We start from the raw sequence: 20,082 nt of genomic DNA on the forward strand, positions 1-20,082 counted from the left end.
AAGAAGAGCAAACAGAGCAGTAAGTACACAAAGTGAACAGCTGTCTGTGAATGCTCCACCCCACAAATGCAGTTTGCCAAACAAGGCACTATTCAAAACTTACCAAGTTAAGGAAAAGGGAAAAACTCAACAATAATGCACATCCCTGACAATAAATTCAGAAATAAAAAACACTTGTTAAAGGAAGGACTACCCTGTAAAAACTCTAAGTAACAGCTATGAGATAAAAATCCCTCCAAAATTTGGGAATGATCACAAAAACAAAATTGAACATTGTTTTATTGATAAATAACTTTCAAAATAATTTAACTCAAATATTCTAGCATTATGATGGTAAACAACATTAAAATTTTCAGGAAGTCAACTGAAGTCAAGAGAATCCAAACTTGTTAAACAAACACAGATTTTTCAATTTTATCCCCATTATGTCTTCAAGGCCATGTAGTAGTTATATTTCTCTTCAAAGCCTGTTACTCATTTTATTGCTAAGCTGCTACATTGCAGAAGTGATGATTAATCACCCTTTGAAAATTCCACAAGACTTTGAGACACGAAATCATGAATCCATCTATCAATATGTGGAAGAGATGTGTCCACAAGAAAAGTCACTATTTTTCGATCCCAAGAGTTAGTGCTGTCATTAACTGCCTGTATCTGTGCCACAAAAGGCTTCTTCTCTACCAGATTCCGAAACACTATTGATGCCTCTTCTGACCACTGCTGGTTTTTCACTCCTAGGACAAAAAGCAAAACAGAAGGTCATTAATAGACTAGAACAATCTAAGTTTAAAAGAAGTGGTATGAGTTTAAATACTTGAGAAAACATATTTTAAAGTGTTATTGCATGCAACTTAAATCTAGAAAAAAACACAGGCTCACTCATCTCCCACACAAACAAGCTTAATTATTACACAGACTAGGACATTTATTTTCTCTCGAAGTTTAAAGATAATGATGTGTTTGCAGAAGTGAAAGGCAAATGCATTGACTCACTGAGCAATTCAGAGAATATTAGCTGCCTTGCATGACCAGGGCTTATCAGGAACCATTACAAAAAGGAAACTAAAGATCCTTTCAAAACAAACTTCCTTTATTGTCAGCCTGAGGGTGCTGACATTACTTGTCCCATTGGCCATGCTTTAGATTTTCTTCACCTAAACCTTCAAGTCCCAAACAAGACATACAGAGGGCAGAAACAAAAAGAAATTATGCCAAAATGCCTCACAACTGCCCCTACATTTTTTCAGAGCAGTATCCCACAAAGTCAAGTCTGCTGGAAGCTAAACAGGTTTTTGAATATGGCTGCAATCCACCTAGAAATAAGTGGCTCCTGCAGACTTGGGATTCAGTTCTCCAGACCACTGCTGGTGTACAGCATCTTGACACAGGGGCCCAAATATCATGGTGGAATACCCAAAAGCCACTTGATGGATAACAGAAGCAGAACAGCAAAATGACAATACTTTGCTTTTACTATTAGCAGCAGCTTGCCACTGACAGGACAACACAGGAACACAGCTGCCTGCAGATTCCAAAAGGAATTAAAAGTCAATAGTTAATGAACACTTAAGGAAGAGTAATTAATGCTAGGAAAGCATTATGCAAATGGGAAGGCAAATGGGATTTTAAAAGGAAACAGATCGGCGACTAAGAGGCATGAGACACACAGAGAGAAAAAAGTGGAAGAATAGCAGGACAGTAGTTACTGATCTTCCAGGCTCAGCTGGCCTACTTTGACAATATGAAGCATCTCAGAGGCAATTTAGCTAGCTATTTGGGAGATCAGTGACACAGGCTTGCTGGGCTGGATGCTCCAGAAGACAGACACAGCTAGAACTCAGCCACATTACAGCACTGCACGCCGAGGACCCCAGCCTGTCAGTAGCACATCCATCACACATCACACTAGTTTAAAACAACCCCCAAAGTCACACTGAGGCTATGCAGGAAAACAAATCCACATTAGGCACAGGGTACTAACTCTGTCACCTGTCACTTCCAACAAGCATATTCTGTGACTGAAATCTAGAGCAGTGCTGACCAAATAGCATCAGAAAGCAGCAGCTGACTAAGATGAGACATATACATCCAAACACAACACAGAAATGAATGAAAAAAATTGAAATGAAAGAAAAGACAGCAAGGAGAGATCAAGTTTTATTTCTGAAATTCTCTCAGATGCATACAGACTCTTATGTGCCACATTCTCAAGGAAATTCTCTTATGTAAGCTTATTGAAAGCCCCACCCCCTCATGGAGTTCTTTGCTTGTTTGAGAAAACCAATAGATTTCAGGCAACTCTGGATGCCAAATATGCATTGGAGAACTGTAAATTACAATAGGGTCAAGATATATATTTAAAAAATCCTCTACAAATTCAACATCTAGGTTCCTAAGTTTATGTAAACTATGATAATCAGAACAGTAGGTTCTTAACAACAGACATAACTTTCACACTTGGTAATTGGCTACGTTAAAGGATCCAAATAACATTAGGTTTTTATTCCCCTGTGTCTTTTGCACAGTAGATATCACACACGTTAAATAATAAATTTTATGACCATGAAAAGCAGCTGCTGGGAAAGTTTAAAGAGTCTTCATTCTCAAAGATGGTATCTTGAAGTGCTGCATTAAATTAAACAAGCAAAAATAATTAAACAGAATCATCACCACCTATGCCAAGAATAAAAGCAGGACATAAAGGTGTAGAAAAAGCTCAATGACATAAGCTTTGACTTTTTTCCACTTTACATTTCTGTTCATTTCATATGCACACTGATGTAAGGCTTCAACAAAAACAACTGCAAATGCTTGATACCTACCTGCAAGCTGAGCCGTGATAGCTTGGAAAGGTAGTCTTCTGAACGTATCCAGGAGTGGCTGTACTTTCCCTTCACTGACAAACTCATGTTTGCCATAGTCCAGCTCATACACTGACAAAAACCCATTTCTAAGAATGCCTTTTATTATGACCCTGTACCACCTAAAAGGGGGGAGAACAAGAACAGACCATTTGAATTCATATTCACACACGGTCAAAGCACCAGAAAAACAACGCACAACCAAAAGATCTTAATCAACACGTCTCAGGCTTCCCAAACCTGGATTTAGCTGAAAAGTCAACTATCCCAGCTACAGTCTGGAAGCATGAAGAGACTGCAATCTCATTTACTCCCTTAATCTCTCAGATATCATTAGACATCTGCTATGTTGTTAACAATGCAGACTAAGCAAAGCTAGGCTTGCCTAGCTTTGCAGAGTTAAGCTTGCTTTCAAAGATTGTAAGTAATTTAAGTATCTACTTACTCATCTCCAATTTTAGCTGCATACAGCTTATTTTTTTCAACGGTCACAGGTTTCTCTTCTGCCCTGCTGTAGTACAAGATCATTTCTTCCATTAGGGCGTACAGATTATTAAGCTCATTCCAAGGCTGGACAACGAAATGACCGGGATGGCAGGCCACCGAGACGTAGATATCCATGAGGTCACCAGGCTTTGGCAAGGGTAGAGGAGGCGGCATCTCAGTGGTGGACACTGCACCGCTGGGTTCTCTGCCTGAATCTGGGAAACTCTTCTCCAGCTTCCCACTAGGTAACTGTAGAGCTGGAACAGCATCACCTACAGCTTTTGTGAAGCCAGTCCCACTGGGTGCCACACTCAAGAAAACATCTTTCTGATGCTTCCACAAGTCTGCATTTTTGATCTGTCTATTGATGCTATGATCCATGTCTGGGAAATTCTCTGGAGCAAACAAGTAAATGTGTGCAATTCCTTTTGAAGCATCCTGTTTAATCACCTTAGAACACAAAATACCATATAATAAGCAGTTAGTAACTATTAAAGGCACATCTGATTTTGTACAGAAGACTAAAACAGCAGCAGCTCATTGCATTTATGCACAGAAACAGTTTCAGTGTTCTCCCAAAGATATTAAAGAAGTTGGGGGTAATAAGCCCTTCACAGCAGATAAAAAGATAGAAAGATAAAAAGCACCTGCAGCAATTCCGCTAACTTAAAGCAAACATAAAACTTGAATTTTGTTCCATCCAACAGGTTCAATCATAGTACTGTGTGTTGAATTCTTGTTTACAGAAGAACAGTAGCCAGCGTCCACACAGATCTAAACAACTTATTTAATAACACCTAATCCTTTAAACTGTCTTTCGGTCATTGTGGGAAATGAGGCCTGCTAAATTAGATGAAAAAAAAATGAAAAAAGCTTACAGGTTTCTCTCACATGTAATTTTCAACCACTGACATAAAAATATTTCCTATTTACAATCAGATATGCTAACATTATTAATAGTAAAACACTTAAATTTTAATTTGACAAAGTATGCAACATTCTTTTAAAGATGCTTCTGATGTTCCTAGCCAGGAATAAAACCTTTCTGCAATTAAAGCATGCATCTGCTATTATTTAATACAGCAAAAATTAGCACCAAATTCAAGCATCTCTTTTGGAAGAGGATGTCTAGAAAAGCCAGGTGCAACAGGTGTAAATCTCAGAGCAGAGGTCCAGACTAAAGCACGCAAGAAGGTTATGGAAAGCTAAAAAGCACTTTTCAAAGTGTCTGACAAGTAGCTGGAATCAAAAGGTTAAGAAGAAATTATCTTTGTTTAGTCTGTAGTTATAATAGATTTCCTTTAGGTATTTTCAGTTAGTTAAACTGGCTAGGATACATTGCAAATGGAAAGATAAGAGAAATTCTAATTATATAAAGCATATACTAAACCAAAATCATATAGAAAAAGCAAACAAAAAATAAAACTGCTTTCAAAGACTAGGAGAAAAAGCTTTGCTCACAAGAGGCATAAAAGTAATTCAAGATTAACTCAGAAGTTGTGTATTTTTTTGTGCTGAAATACGACAACTACATTTCTTTCTTATCAGTGGCAAAATAACTCTAGCTGCATATTTGGACTTGGACAGTAAAATGAAGAACTGCTGTGAAAATTGCTAAGTTCACAGCAGAGGGGAAAAGAAGATTCTAAAAGGCCTAAGCAAGTAAGTTTTATTACAAATTTTATTACAAATTTTCTAAGAGAAGAACTTTGTATAGAATTTATGTCCTTTAGCTGGATACAAACTTCTGCACTTCTGTAAAAAAACCCAATTTGATGAATTGTTAAGCTTTTGAAGTTGTTCCTCCAATGCTCTTTTCACACGCCTATATGAGCTCAGGTCTCATAGGTATTTTGACTACTTACCTTCATGCTAAATTCAGGACAATTTATTACAGCATCTCTCAGCCACAGTACAGCATCTGGAGTCCACATGCCAGTGTTAGGAGGCAGATCTGCCAGACAGCACTTCAAAGCCTAAGAACAGAATTAAGTATACAAATTATAATCCAGTAATATGAAAGCTGGTCCAGTTCAGAGAATAATGCTGACAGAGTCAATCATGCATGACAAACAGAAAGAGCAAAATGCAAATCCAGTACCATGACACATACACAGCATCCACCAACTCACAGGATTACACTATGATTTATTTCAGGCGAAGATGCACAATAAAATACACTGCAATGTTGAATGCTGTGAAACAAAACAGAATTTCAGTATATAAACCTTGAGGTAGCAGCACCACAAACACTGCCAAGAGATCTAATACAGGTTAACTTTAACATGTCTTTATACCTGAGGAGGTATTGCAATTACTTCTCTCAGGAATTGTGGTGGGATTTCTTTGAGCTCTGATACTTTTACAGTTGCAACTGTTCCACTGTCCATAAATTGCACATCAAGTGCCCGTCTAGTGTGAATAATTTTTATCTGAAAGGAGAAAGCAAGAGCATAATTTCGAGGCTAAAAACCCAACAGTGACACATGCATTATAAAATATTTCATAGAAACTAAACATTCAGAGTGAGTTGAACGAAAAGAAGAGACATTTCTATGTGGGCAAATTCTAGCTGCTTTTTGAATACTTCTTACCTCTACACGTGCCAATTTTCCTTTGGAAGGAAACAAGCAGATTTTGCCACAGAAAGGTAGCAACACATTGAACTCAGATGTCTGCTGCAAATATAAAAACAGGAGTCAAAAAGCACAGGGCTATTACTATCTGGCATTCAACTAATCATTTCAAAAGCAACACATGGCATAAACAGTACTGAGAAGCAAAAGCTCTGTTTCAAATAAAAAGCGTCTTTCTGGCTTTAGAAACACTTCTTATCACATTGCTTTAAACTTCCTCACCTGGTAAACCTTTTCATCCCAAGCTCTGTATCTTACAGGGAAATTGGGAGAACATTAAGTGACAGGGGTAAAAAGCCACATTTGGAAATAAGACTAGGAAATCACCAACAATTACTTGACTTGAAAAGCAAGAGCAGTTAAGAGCTATGACAGACAAGTAAAGAAGCTCCTAGCTTATATTCTAGAACATACAATTTCTTGAGACATATAGCAAACCAAATTTACTGCTAACTCAAATGAAAGTCTTATAGGGGTGACAGGCACCATGATAATCCTAAATAACATAACAAGACAACGGCCACACTATAAAAAGTAGGGAAACTCCTTTTGAAGAGCAATCAACACCTTACTAGGTTTAAATTCTTGGGCAAAATGATTTAAAACCCTGCAGAGAAGCTGCAAAGCCTGATATTAAAAGAACCTGAAGAACAATTCTTTGATAGCAGCAAGAAAATAACAAGCACTCTCTCCCAAGAATACCAATTCTTGAAACACCTGTATGGCTGCCTTCCTTACTGTCTTTGTGCTGCTAAATATTTTAGCAACTTTTATCAACCTGTGTTGCTAAACTTTAGCAAAATATTTATACACTTTTTTTCAATGTTTAGCTTGCTTGAAACTGAATCCTGATAAATGAAATGCGTTCAGTATAAAATATTACCAGATGGTCGCAACAACAGGTCTAAAGCTCAACTTCTACACCTAAAACACTTTGGCAGTGGAGTTTCATAAGCAGCAGCTCTAACAGGACGTCCAAGGATTTGTGTTGCTTGATTTGATTTTGTCAGGCTCAGCTGAACTAAAAAATCTTAATTCTTACAAATTAGATTCTCTTAGGATTTCTTCTCTTTGACCTATATTCCCTTGAGACTAGTAAGGATGCTGCATGTATCTGTAAATGGCTGGTAGAACACCAGACTTCTCCACCACATGCCTATTTTAAAGCAATTTAAGACTTTTAAGAATGTCTCCTATACGTCACTTTGACATTGAAAAGAAAGCATGAAAAGACACTTTTCACACTGAAAGGTGCATCCCAGAAAACCTGAAACCAGAAAGAGAACTTTTAGCCTTTCTGAATAGTCTATGGCTACCACAGAAACTTGAACTTATGAGCAAGGAAAATTATTGGTACTCTCTGGAGAAATGCTGCATGACTTCACCACTTCCCTCACCGTGGAACTTACCTTGTAAAGAAAGTAGTCTTCTAGTTTCTGCAATATTTCAGAGAGTCTAGACAAGCCTTTGGATGGCACTTGACAATACAGGCTACCATCAGAGGAAACACTGGTTACTCTGACATTGGTATATAGTGCATCTACCTGCAACAGTAAGAGTGTGACAAGAAAGGGGAAAAAAAAAAAAACCACAAAACTTAGCAAATTTCTGACTACTGTTTTTTGTCCATCTAAGACCTCAACAGTCAATGATTTTTAATAATTAAGGAGGACACAGGACAATGGTACCTGTAGGTGCAGTTCTAGGGCCTTGTCATACAATGCCTTCAGACAAGTAGCATTGATGTTGATATCATCTTCTCCAGAAGTGTCATAGAGAACAAGAGGAGGAATATCACTCTTTTCCAGTATTTCCACAGCAAATATCTTGAAGCATGTCTGCGATTCCACAGCCTTTACTAGGACAGGATCATCACAGAAGGCTTCCAGTCCTGTAAGACACACCGTACCTCTTTGTGTACAGAAGTTTTACTGCACCCCTACTACTTGGAATCTACTTAATTTCTACCTTTTTATCAAAGAAAGCTATCTTTGGGGGCAGGGCAGAATTGAAAAGAAAAAGTCCCTCTTCAGAAAGAGCTGAGGCAAATGCGTAGAAAAAAATGGAAAGTTAAATGGAAAGTAAATGGAAAACAAATTCAAATTTATTTTCTAATTTACCTTTCTAATAGCACTAGGATCACTTCAGAATAATTAAATAGGCTCATATTTAGAAATATTGCCTAATTTGGCCACAACAGATGTCCTTCACTTATGGAAAAAAATGTTGTGCTTGACACAACACCATTACTTTAAATGTTTCCTTTTATTTCTTTAGGCTCATGTATATTAAAGGAACAAAGACATTTGAAACAATTAAGCTCCATTACAGAGGTACAGGATAAAATCATCTTCTAATATCAAGGATTCTCTGTAAAACTCTTCTTCACATGCTTTTTTCCTTCCTTCTTCTTTCCATACATACCCATGTCTGCTTAGACTAGCTGAGCAGAACGAAATCTATCAAACACATACAGAACTACTACAAAAAAGGATCAGAACTCCCAGACTCACAGAGGCCTCAATACATAAGCTGTGCCAACAGCAAGCATAGCAGTAAGCATGTGTGTGGTCAGCACTGCCTTTCTCTTACCTGCCAGTTTACATTTTGCAGCTTGAAAAGGAAGTGATCTGAACTGTTTCTGCAGTCTGCACACACTGTTGCTTTCAACAAATTCATTGAAGCCATGATCAACATAGTATACCTGAGAAGAGGAAAGGGAATTAAAAGCAAAGATCACGAATATAATTGTAAGTATGATTTCTTGACTCTTGGGAGACTATATTCAGTTGCCACATTCTCTATACAACCAGAGACAAATTAATTTTTGCCAGTTTAGTACCATTAATTTCATGTTTTCAGGGAAAGCCTCCTTCAAGATCTCTATAAAACCATCCTCTCCAACAGTTCTGCAGAATCTGAACCTTAAACAGGAACTGTGCTGCAAGAATTCAGCATCTACTACCTCAAACTATGTGAAGAAAGGTAATAAAGTCACAATTTTTATTTACAAAGTTTTGGAAGTGTTGAAAAGTCAAATACCGCTTAGATGCCATTTTAAGTTTTGCCTACTGTTTTTACAGCATTAAGAAAATAATTTTGATTTAAGCTTGTCTTTACTTTGATAAATACCACAGTCAATGCAGGAAACTAGAATGGAAAGTACTACTGACAGTGAATAACTGGAGCTAAAGTTACAGAAGGAAGGCTTTGGTGGGACTTCCAACATCTTTTTTCTGAAACTCTATCTTCCAAAATATCTGCATAGCAAATATTAAAAAGGAGGTCTGAACACTGTGCCAGAGGATAATCATCAAAAGCTGCAATAAAGTGGCAGCCTTCTTTGTGTTGATAGCTCTGACTAGGGGAGAAATTAGAAGCAAGCATGCCAATAATTTTCTTGCCACTTCTCTAAACCCAGCAAGACCTCTCTTTCACAAGACCAAGTTTTGACACCCAACTCCAACTCACAGCCGAAGGGTATCATACCAACTTTCAGAAAAAACTCAATTCTAATACATGTGCTATTTCAGTATTTTTAAAATGGTTCAACTTTAAAAGCATGTTAAGCAGGGCTGGGGAAAGAAACAAAAACGTTAAGGATGGATCATTAATACTGACTAGACAAGAAATAACTGAGCAGTTTTAAACTTTTTTTATCCTTCTAATATATGTTCTAACTTCACTGCAGATGGCAAGAAGAGTCTGTTTGGCACAGGAAAATTTTTTAACAGAGGAGTTAAATAATGTCAATGGAGTTAAACTAAAATACATATGACATAACTCCCAAAACACCAGATTTGCCTGGAAAGGGCAAATTTTTGGGGTTTTGTTTGTTTTTTTTCTGTTTAGTGCACACTAGAGATACTTCAGTACAAGATCTAGGAGCAAATGAATGTTGTCCTTCCCTTTCTCTTCATGTGTCCCCCTTAAACCTCCTCCTCCATTCCTCCTACTAAAGGTACATCTTCAGTACCAAAGTGCTATAGGGCCCAGCTCCTTTTAAAATCAAAACCAAAACTCCCAAACTCAAACTATTCATGGAGAAAAACCTGAAAGACCATTTAATTTTGTCAATTGTATAACTTCTACAAGGTCTTAATTTCTCATATACCTGAAAACAGAAGCACTTCTGGGCAAGAAAAGAAAGACTACTAGTGCAGCATATTTAAGAATTTACTGTGTATCTAAAAACCAAGGTCGTCTCAATTCTTTCTCCAAGTGCCAGAAGAGGTAATTGCTTGCCTTTACTCTGTTGTCCTCCAGAGAAATTATCCGTGCACGCAACCAGGCATCTTCTTCAGCATGTACTGCAACAAGCTGCCCAACACTCAGAGACTGAGCTGATGACACTGTACTGTTCTGACTGTAGTATGCTTTCATTTCATCTTCCATTTGTTCCTGGGCAGAAGAATACTCTTTGCCCACATACCTACAATTTTTTACATGGAAAAACAAACAAACAAACAAAGAAACAAAAAACCAAAACAAAAGTTGGGATGCAACTTCAAAAAAGCTGAAAACACAAGAACATTTACATGCACACGTGAATAAATTACATACATTTTCATCACCAAACTCTTCTCTTTTCAGGACAAAATAGTTACTTTGTCACTAACAAACACCATCTTAATCTGGTTTTCACTATGGTGGATCTAAACCAAAGCATCTAAAGTATCTTTAAAAATCAGCTGTTAAATCAAGTGCTGTTTTCTCTTGTACAACAGTTTTATCTTGGTATTAGGCTGCTGACCTAATGTTCATATTAATGCTGTTACACAGGTCTTCTTAAATCAAGTATATAAACTTTCCATAAAATCCAAATGGGAAGTTCTGAATGCTTCAGATTAGAGTCAGACAAAAGGAAAACTTACCCACAAGTTTGTATTACTAGTTACTGTTTCAGCTTGTTTACAGAGATCATGATACTACTCAATTCTACCACACAGTTAAGATTATATGCCCAGAGATATTGCAGATATTGTAATACAATAATATAACTCTGTTACAAAGATTATGCTAAATCTGACCACATTCCAGGAAACTCTGATTTTCCTAGAAACAGCCTTTTTGTTTCTGTATTCATCTACTTTGCAATGGAGATAAAGTGGGGTGACAGTCATGTATGCACGACTCAAAAGTTTCTTGAACATTTGTTTCATAAAGATACCTAACAGACATACAGAGTAACTCAGGAGAAAGCAGAGGAATCTTTCAGAATTTTCTGCTTCTCTCCCTATTTCATTCATTATTTCTTGTGAGAATTCAACTGCAGTAGCTAGTGTATCATCTCTGTCTTCAAACACTATTGTGAATGTCTAGCAAATATCTAGGAGTGTTTCTATTGTCTCACTTTTATTCTGACTAAATTACAATTCTTTGAGAATTGATGCATGTCTCAAAACAGAAATGGCATCAAAACCAGCACCTTTCAGCATTGCCTTCATTTGTACTGCAAGTGAAAGATTTCAGACAAAAAATGTAGCCACATACCAAGAAAGTAAAGAGATATTTCTCCATCCCTGAGATTGAGTTAGGAATCTTGATTTTATTGATCCTGAAAAAATCAACGCCAACCAACAGCAGCTACATAGTTCTTGTGTACATCAGCAGAAAGAGGCTGTTAGGACATGTAAGAAAAGAAGAGCCCATGCACTGTTTCCTCCCTATTTGTCTACACAGGTATTTTCTTTCCACGGCAAAAAACCCAAATCCCTTCAGGGCTAGTTTCATTATATCAGGATAAATGACCCTGCCCATGAAGTACCTGGATAACCCTGAGTAGTAATTTTTGTAACTAGGACCAAGAAACCGGTAATTATCATCATGTACCCACACAGAGCTGACAAACTGAGAAACTTCAATACTGTCCAAGAAGCATGGTTCAAATTTTGGGAACTGCTGCTTTGTAGAGAAATTTTTACATAACCATCCTCAGTTCAATGTCGTATGGTATTTTAATCCACAGTACTCAAAGTATTCATCTGAAATACTTAGTGGAAACATCCTTAAAATAACAGACTAGAAAGCTAAGACCCATTACTCCACATGGACAGTAAGTTAAAAATGATGCAGAACTAAAAGGTGCACAGGAACATTTTGTAGAGTTAAGTCACATGTGCATAGCAGGCTGGAAGTAAGAGATGTAATGTAACAATCCACCTCTTACACTGTCCCCTTAGACCAGGCTGATTAGGAACCAAATCAAGAAACACTGGTATTTTTTTGCTGGATGAATGCTCATCTTTCTGTAAGATGAGTGCACTCAAGTCATGCCTAGTAATGTACATTTTAGAAGCAGAAAGCATTTTAATAAGCACAACAGTAATATCTGAATACTGTTTTGTGTTGTTAGATTATTTTACAAAGTCTTGCAGTGGCAAGTCAAATCTGCCTCGATTCTCAGACAAGTTAAAAGCTAATGATAAAAGTGATTGGTTCAGGAGACAAAAAGTTTCAGAAAATTTCCATTTCAACACACAAACAAAAGGATTTTAAAATTTCATTAGCAAAATAAGTAAATAATAAAGTCCTGAAACCTCCTGTTCATCTATTTTTTTCTGGCAACCTGCACAATATGAACGTGTAGATTTATAAATAAAGCAAAAAAGGAAGATACCAAAATATAAACTTGCCTAATAAGGACCTCATTAGTGTTTTTCAATTCTAACACCATGATGGACACAGATCCTTCTGATGGAATAATTAGAGAAGGAACAGTTATGTTTTCTGGGTACTGGTCCTTGGATTCTTCATACTGCTGTTCAGCTGTGGCCTTCACACCATCATGCCTCTTGACTTTCTCAGTGACATTCAGATTTTCATCAATGCATTTCTGGGGTTTAGCATAGAGGATCGCCTTTCTGGGGACTTCAGATACATAATCCACAATACATACATCTGACAGCAACTCTAAATTATTTAGAATGTCTTCTGGAAATTTTACTTGGTAAGTGTCTTGGTACACTTTGGGAAGTGCATGAGCCCAAAGACCACTGGAATACTTCAGCAAGATGCCAACAACTTTTGCCTTGAAGTCGCTACTGAGTGATGCAGGTGTGGTCTCCATATTTGGCTTTAATAAAGGGTCTGCTTTTGGTGAAGTAACATTCTGAGATGCCTTTTCTTGCTCAGCATCGCTTTTTGCTGCTGGTGGTATTTTCTTAGCAGGATAAAGGAATCCATCAATTGGATCACCTCTGTGTATTTTCTCCACCTCAGAAAACCAAAAAGAGAGTCAATAATCAGTTGCATCTCTAAAACTAAATCGTTTTGCCAATTACACTTTTATAACATGCATTTTATACAGACTTTGAAGAGAACATCCACAGGGAGCTAAGCTTGAGGCAGTTAGTACAGGTTAGCATTTCCTGTGATGCTTCCTCCTCTGTTTTGAAGGGTTCCAAACACATATGAGTACATCGGTAATGACAAATATCTAATCTATGCAATACAACTGGGACTTGCTTTCAAAGAAGTATAGTCTCTCTATCCCTCTAGCAGAACCAGAAGATGGTGACACCCTGTACAAATTTACATCTTTTACATGTTAACCTTCCCAGTCTTCCCCACAGGCAAGCAGATCATAAACAAAAGTTTCTCTCAGTTTTCTGAGGGAAAGAAGATTTGACTCTATACTTCAGAAACAAGAGGACACTTGCCAGGCAGTGCTGTCAGGCAGGCTATCTGCTGTCATGCTCAGGGACTTAGTTTTCTTTACAAAAGTTCTGAAATCAAGGAAGAAATTTCTGGTTCATAATAAATTTCATAATAAAATTGATTAGGCCCTTTTAAATCATGCCCCCACTTTCCTTCAGAACCAGGTATTTTGCCTACAAAATACCCTACAAATCCACCCTTTGCTATAAGCATGTCACATAGTCTGAAGTCACAACACTGAAAGTACTGTTTGAGAACTGTAGCTAAAAACTCACAGTAAAATTCTGCTTCCTAAAGCTTTGCAGTTTCAACCTAGATTGATCTAACCATAGCTTAGCAGAAATCTATGTAAAATTGAGATAACAAAAGGTCTTAGTGTTTTCACATTGGTCCCAAAGCAAGAAAAAAAAAGAAATAATTATCTGCAGCTCTGTCCTGGCAACATACAATCAAAGCATAATGAACAAGACTTCAGGTATTATCTTAGAGAAAAAGAATAACACATATCATTCATTATCAAGATAACATTAGTAAGAAACAAATACTGAATCCAATACATTGAAAAAGAATCAAATGGCCTTTGCTGTGTCTAGAACCATGTATTTTGTCCCATGTATACCACATCACACTTTGCCCAAATTGCCATATGATCCGAATTAAGAGTCAGGAAATGAACTATATAAGTGCATTCCCATACACTTGCCCTGCATTACATTGTCTAAGCTGGTGCCAAAACAATCTGTGAAAAGGTTACTGGGAAGAGGCCTTGGTCAACTTCCATGAACACTAGCATGACACAAAGAAAATAATTTTCACAGATATAAAAAAATATTAACCATGTCAGAGAACCCTCACACATTCCTGGTAGCATGCCTAAATTATACTCTATCAGTGGAAAACCAAAATAGAAATACTTTCTGCAAGAATAAGACATGAAAAAGCAAAGTTCTTGGGCATCTCTGCTAGTCAGCTTGATATAAGAGACAATAAAAATGTCTGGCAGTAAAACCTAGAAGGACTGAGATGCCTTCAATTCCTGACAGAGAGCACCTATATTTGTACTCTCTGATATGAGGAATCTTACAGTGCCCTTTGCACCACAGGAGAAGAAAGGAGTTCAGTTAAAAATAGAATGAAACCAAAAACTTATCAAAGCCTTGCAAAGGCTTTGATACATGGTCAGGAGACCTAAGTATACCAAGTCACACAGACAAAAAAAATCAGAACATGCCATTTTGACAGATAATCACATCCTAGGTAGAGAGGAATTGATAAGGATGTTCCATGTGTCCATGGACAAGGCTGAGGAATCAATTTACATGACCAGACAAGGAAACATTTATCTCCAGAAAATACTTAACATTATCAAGACCACAATTTGTTTGAGAATTCTATGTTGGAATATATGGCAGTTCATCCCAGAAGAAGCTAAATGCAGAGGTCTGCCTTTATGCATCCCTTCTCTTGGCTAGTGGTCTTTAAAGAGAGCTGCAACAGAGCGGAATAAATTTTTGCTGACAGGACTATAAAGCCTTACACACTAAAGACTAGCAGCAGACTGAGGAGAGAAGATCCTCAGAGATCTTTAAGCTTCTTAACTCCAATAATAGCTCTGGGGTTTTCTAGACACAAGTTCAGCTTTGAAGAGGCTGTATATGCTAACTGCTATTTTCAGTAAATTGTTTCAGATTACTTCAGTATAAATAAGCACAGGTTGACATCACTAGAATCACAGAATCATAGAACATCCTGAGTTAGAAGAAACCCATAAGAATCACTGAGTCCAAATCTTGGCCCTGCACAGGACATCTCCAGGAACCACATCACCTTCAAGGCCACAGAAACTTTTGATAACGAACAAACGGCTCCACTTGTGAGCAGCACTTCAAAACAGGTACCATTTCTTATGCACAAATGTCTCAACCAAGTTTCCTGTTGAGCTTACAGATTTGCCTTCAAGGTACTCTCCACGCGTAAGGCTGACGGGCCAGCTTTGCAATTCATTATTATACTGGCAGGTACTGAGAAATACCTGAAAGACAACACAGTCATTTGTCACAACCAGCACAAGTTAATGAGGATAAACTCATGCTTGTCAAACTTAATTTCATTTTATGACAAGATAACCCACCTAGCTGATTCAGTGGATATATTCTTTTTGGGTTGCAGTAAAGCTTTCCATACTGGTTCTCACAGTGTCTTTCTGGACAAAACATCTAACACACACCAGGATGAACACATCACATGATGGGTGAGCAACTGGCTCATGGTTCAGGTGCAAAGGGTTACAGCGAATGGGGTGACATCAGACTGGTGACCTGTCACTGGTGGGTTCCACAGGGCTCCATCTTTAGCCCTGTGCTCCTCAACAGCTTCAGAAATGACCGGGATGCTTAGTAACCCTGGGAAGGAGTACTAAGCAGGTTCACAGAAGATAAAAAATTGGGAGGAGCTGCTGACTCCCCCACAAGCAGGGAGGCCTTGCAGACTGACCTTGATCAATTAGAGGGCTGGGCAACCACCAACAGTATGAAGTTTAACAAGGGGAAGTGCTGGATTGTACACTTGGGATGGGGCAGCCCTGGATGTGTGTATAGACTGGGGAACAAGAGGTCTTGGTCAATGACAAGCTGAACATGAGCCAGCAGTGCCCTGGCAGCCAGGAGGGCCACCTGTGTCCTGGGGTGCATCAGGCACAGAATCACAGCCAGGGAAGGGAGGGGATTGTCCTGCTCTGCTCTGCTCTGGGGCAGCCTCACCTCGAGTGCTGGGGGCAGTTCTGGGTCACACAATGGAAAAAAGACATTGCACTGTTAGAGACCTCCAGAGGAGGACAACAAAGGTAGAAAAGGCCTTAGGGAAAGGCTGTATGAGGAGTGGCTGAGGTAATTTTGTCTGTTGAGCCTGGAGAAGAAGAAACTGAGTTGCAGTTACAACTTCCTTGAGGGAAAGGGAAGAGGAAGGGCAGGCACTGATCTCTTCATTCTGGTGACCAGCGACAGGACCAGAGGGAATGGTCTGAGGTTCTCTCAGGGGAGGTTTAGGTTGGCTATCAGGAAAAATCTTTTTCAGCCAGAGGGTGGTTTGAGCGCTGGAACAGGCTCCCCAGGGAAGTGCTCAGAGCTCAAAAAGCACTTGGACAACACTCTCAGGCACATGGTGTGATTCTTGGGGATTTCTTGCACAGTGCTAAGACTTGTATTTAATGATCCTTGTGGGTCCCTTATAACTCAGAATATTCTGTGATTCTATGGCCTTGCCTCATATAATCTCTCGATTACAGAGCACAAAGCAGAGGCTACAGCTGGCAGAATGAATTATCAGGGCAACAGAGAGTGAAGCTGTTCTACACAGGAGAATAATTTTTTTTTCCTGGGCTTGAATAACAGAGACACCTCTTAAAAATTGAAATCTGGAGACTCAAATAATAAGGCTTCAAATAAAAAAATACTCCCAAGATAAATACTGACACTGCAACTGAGTGAAATGCAAGAGTCAGTGCCCTTGTTTTGACATACACATATAGCAAGGACAAAGGCAAACATGCTCCTGTATTAGCATGAGAAAAGCTTTCCACATATATGCTTGACAATATTCAAAAAAAACACTGACCGACATATATAAACTAAAGAAAGTATCCACTTTCCAATGCCAGCCTTGCTTAATTGTGTGTACAGTGACAAACATATATTGGTAACCTCCTGGAGCATCAACATGATGTTTCCAAGAAGGAACTGGAGAAAACTTATCCTTGAAATGAGAGTTTCTAGTCAGAGCAAATGTCCTTCAGTTTCAATGTTACCTTCAAACTCACATATGCAGTTACTTTCTGCTATTCCTTGGCAAGGTAAGAAAAGAAAACCCACAAATGAAGTTAGCATTTAATGTCAGTGACAGAGTCTCATGTGACAAGCAAGAAGCCTGACTCCACAGTTTTTGGTATCCAACAGGTTCTCAAAGGTGGCTCAAAAATACAAATCAGAACTATCACTCTGATCACTAAGAAGAATTCTTTGGAAACGTGGTGCAGGAGTTCTTTCAGATCTGATTTAAATATGCAACATGGAAGCCAACTACCGCAGCATACATACCACAGACTGTACACAGAAACATTTTAGTGACAGGCACCTTAGACAAACACTTCAGTGTGAAGGCAGCTCTCATCTACCTGACTTTCCTCAATAATACATGAAGTTAAACTCCTAGCATGCTAGAGCTCAAAGCAGTGAGGAAGGTATTTCTGGCCTTGATCAGCACTACCTTACATCTCTACATTGGCTGACAGCACTTCTCTGTCACTGGCAGCCACACAACTTCAGGTCCCACTGGTTTTGCCCATCCCTCTACAGTACAGGCAAACATTCAACTCCTCCCTGTTCCTCCAAGTAGCTGCTTCTGAAAGTCATAAATGAACTGCTGAGTATGTGTCCAGAGCAAGCAAATCTGGGGAAAAAAAGAGACTTGGTCAGTGTTCTTGAAAGGCTGAAGATCCCCACTGCATATGGTGGCATCACTCAGTAAGGAGGTTTTCCTTACAAGGATGTGGAAGCTTCTTATATCATCCAGTTACAGCTAATCCTTGGAATACACTTCAGCTTTTACAGCTTCTAGTCTGATATGCAATTATTTTGCATGGGAAACTATGATACCTATCTTTTTACCCTAAACAACAAAGGAACACATCAAAACACTTGTTTTTAGCCAAGCCTCATGTCAACTGTGAAGCTGAAACAGGACTGGAATATGTAGGCCAGAAAAGCTGTAGCATGTCCATTGTGAAAAACATGACTGGATACAGACCCGGACAGACTGCAGGTGACCCTGCATCAGCATGGAGGTTGCATTAGGTAATCAAAAGAGGTCTCTTCCCACCTCAGTGATTCTGTGATTCTGTCCCTGGTAGTCATTTCTTCTGTACTTAACTGAAATGTTAGAATGCAAATCATACCAGGTATATTTTTGTATTTTCTTTTGTTGTTAAACTAAAGAATCCCTCTTGTCAAGATGTCCTCTGTTCAGGTTCAGCTCATGGTCAGAGCTGGGATGGCACGGGATTCGGCTGTCCGTCTCTGCTCCCACACACGCTTAGGATGGTTCTTGCACGCTGGGCCTCAAAAGATGAGTCTGGACTCTAGGTTTTTTCGGTCTTCAGAATTGTTTATTGTTTCTTATTTACAAAGTCCCTTCTCTGCCCGACCTGGATCTGACCAGCACAGCAGCCAAAGGTCTGGATCTGACCACCCCCAAGGCAGTCGCATCTTTTATAACAAAAACTACGTATATCATATTTACTTTTTATTCCCAATACCTATCACCCTCGCCACCAAGTACACCCTCACCCCAGACCAATCCACAAGTGCCAACACCACAACAGAAGAGGGACAACAAGAAGAAGAAAGAAGAGCCTTGTGACACACCCTGATTCCTCCATCTTGTCTCCATAACCCCCCTGTACCAAAACCCTAAAATCTGTGATTTACCCTATAATCATGTCTTCCCTTCACCATTCACACCCAAGTGATTCTCACAGGTTTCATCTCCTCATAAATTGGTGGCACATCCCTAGATGGATCAAAATCAAGCCACCAAGTGCTTTTGGCAACATTCCAAGACTCCTGAGCCCCCTAAGGGTTCTCTCGGTAGCTCTGGACATCAGGAGTGATGTGCTGAGTTCCCACAGGATGGTAAGCTTTACAAAGTTCAGGAGTGTCTTTAGATTGCCCCCTTCTGCCCCTCTTCTTTGCCCTCCCATTACCCCATTACCCTGCACATCACAATGAAGACACTTGTTCTCCAGTTTCTTGTGCTTACAAGACTCTGGCTTCTGAAAACACACAATTACAAAGGAAACTATGATGAAATAAGACAGCTGAGTCAATCTAACTACTCCATACTGTGGAGGGCTGCCCCTATTTCTCACATCTTTATGCCAGCACTGAGGATCAGCAGATAACTCTGTCAGCAATTCTTTATGGCTGTAATACCCTTTACCTCATAATGCATTGAAGTTCTCTGACAAGGTCAGAAAAGGACAAGATTTAACACAAAGGAGATGCACAGGTTGCAGAAATAAGGAAAGATGCTGTCTAAATGGAGCGTGACTTCATTTGGTGGCTCATCGTATTGTCTGACCACCCATCACCAGGACTGAGTTTCAGGTATATATATTTGCAGGCAGTTCCAGCACTGCGTTTAGACAGCAAAGTCATTCTGGATCTTCTGTCCTCAACTACCTCATTTCCACACGTGCTACAACACTATCTTCTCAGTGAGGCTGACACCAACTGTAGTCTGCTCTGTGCTGAAGTATGTACAGTACATCTAATGACATTGTAGGTAGAACAAGTCTTGTGTCCTCTGAACTCTGTTCTAAATAGCTACTGGCTCTGTATCTAAACACCAATTTCATCCATGAGCGTGGCAAAAGAAACTTATTTTAA

The 20,082-nt window shown here is 38.9% G+C and overlaps 1 protein-coding gene across 3 annotated transcripts in view; it reads right to left on the reverse strand.

The window, feature by feature from the left end:
- Positions 1–241: 241 nt before the first annotated feature.
- TDRD7 (tudor domain containing 7) overlaps positions 242–20,082 on the reverse strand; it is a 47,125-nt gene continuing 27,284 nt past the window's right edge. Inside the window, exons 7-18 of one of the 3 annotated variants that reach the window (XM_030237135.2) lie at positions 15,588–15,674; positions 12,619–13,199; positions 10,229–10,415; positions 8,576–8,687; positions 7,672–7,874; positions 7,393–7,527; positions 5,942–6,022; positions 5,645–5,779; positions 5,213–5,323; positions 3,307–3,797; positions 2,823–2,983; positions 242–734 (exon numbers count right to left, since the gene is read on the reverse strand). In XM_030237135.2, coding sequence (XP_030092995.1) covers positions 514–734; positions 2,823–2,983; positions 3,307–3,797; positions 5,213–5,323; positions 5,645–5,779; positions 5,942–6,022; positions 7,393–7,527; positions 7,672–7,874; positions 8,576–8,687; positions 10,229–10,415; positions 12,619–13,199; positions 15,588–15,674 — 2,505 coding nt within the window. In that variant the 3' untranslated portion in view covers positions 242–513. Of the gene's footprint in view, positions 735–2,822; positions 2,984–3,306; positions 3,798–5,212; positions 5,324–5,644; positions 5,780–5,941; positions 6,026–7,392; positions 7,528–7,671; positions 7,875–8,575; positions 8,688–10,228; positions 10,416–12,618; positions 13,200–15,587; positions 15,675–20,082 lie in introns of all 3 variants that reach the window. The other 2 variants (XM_030237134.2, XM_030237136.2) reach the window with 2 other exon arrangements.

The sequence above is a fragment of the Serinus canaria genome, chromosome Z, assembly GCF_022539315.1.
Source record: "Serinus canaria isolate serCan28SL12 chromosome Z, serCan2020, whole genome shotgun sequence".
Lineage (NCBI taxonomy): Eukaryota > Metazoa > Chordata > Aves > Passeriformes > Fringillidae > Serinus > Serinus canaria.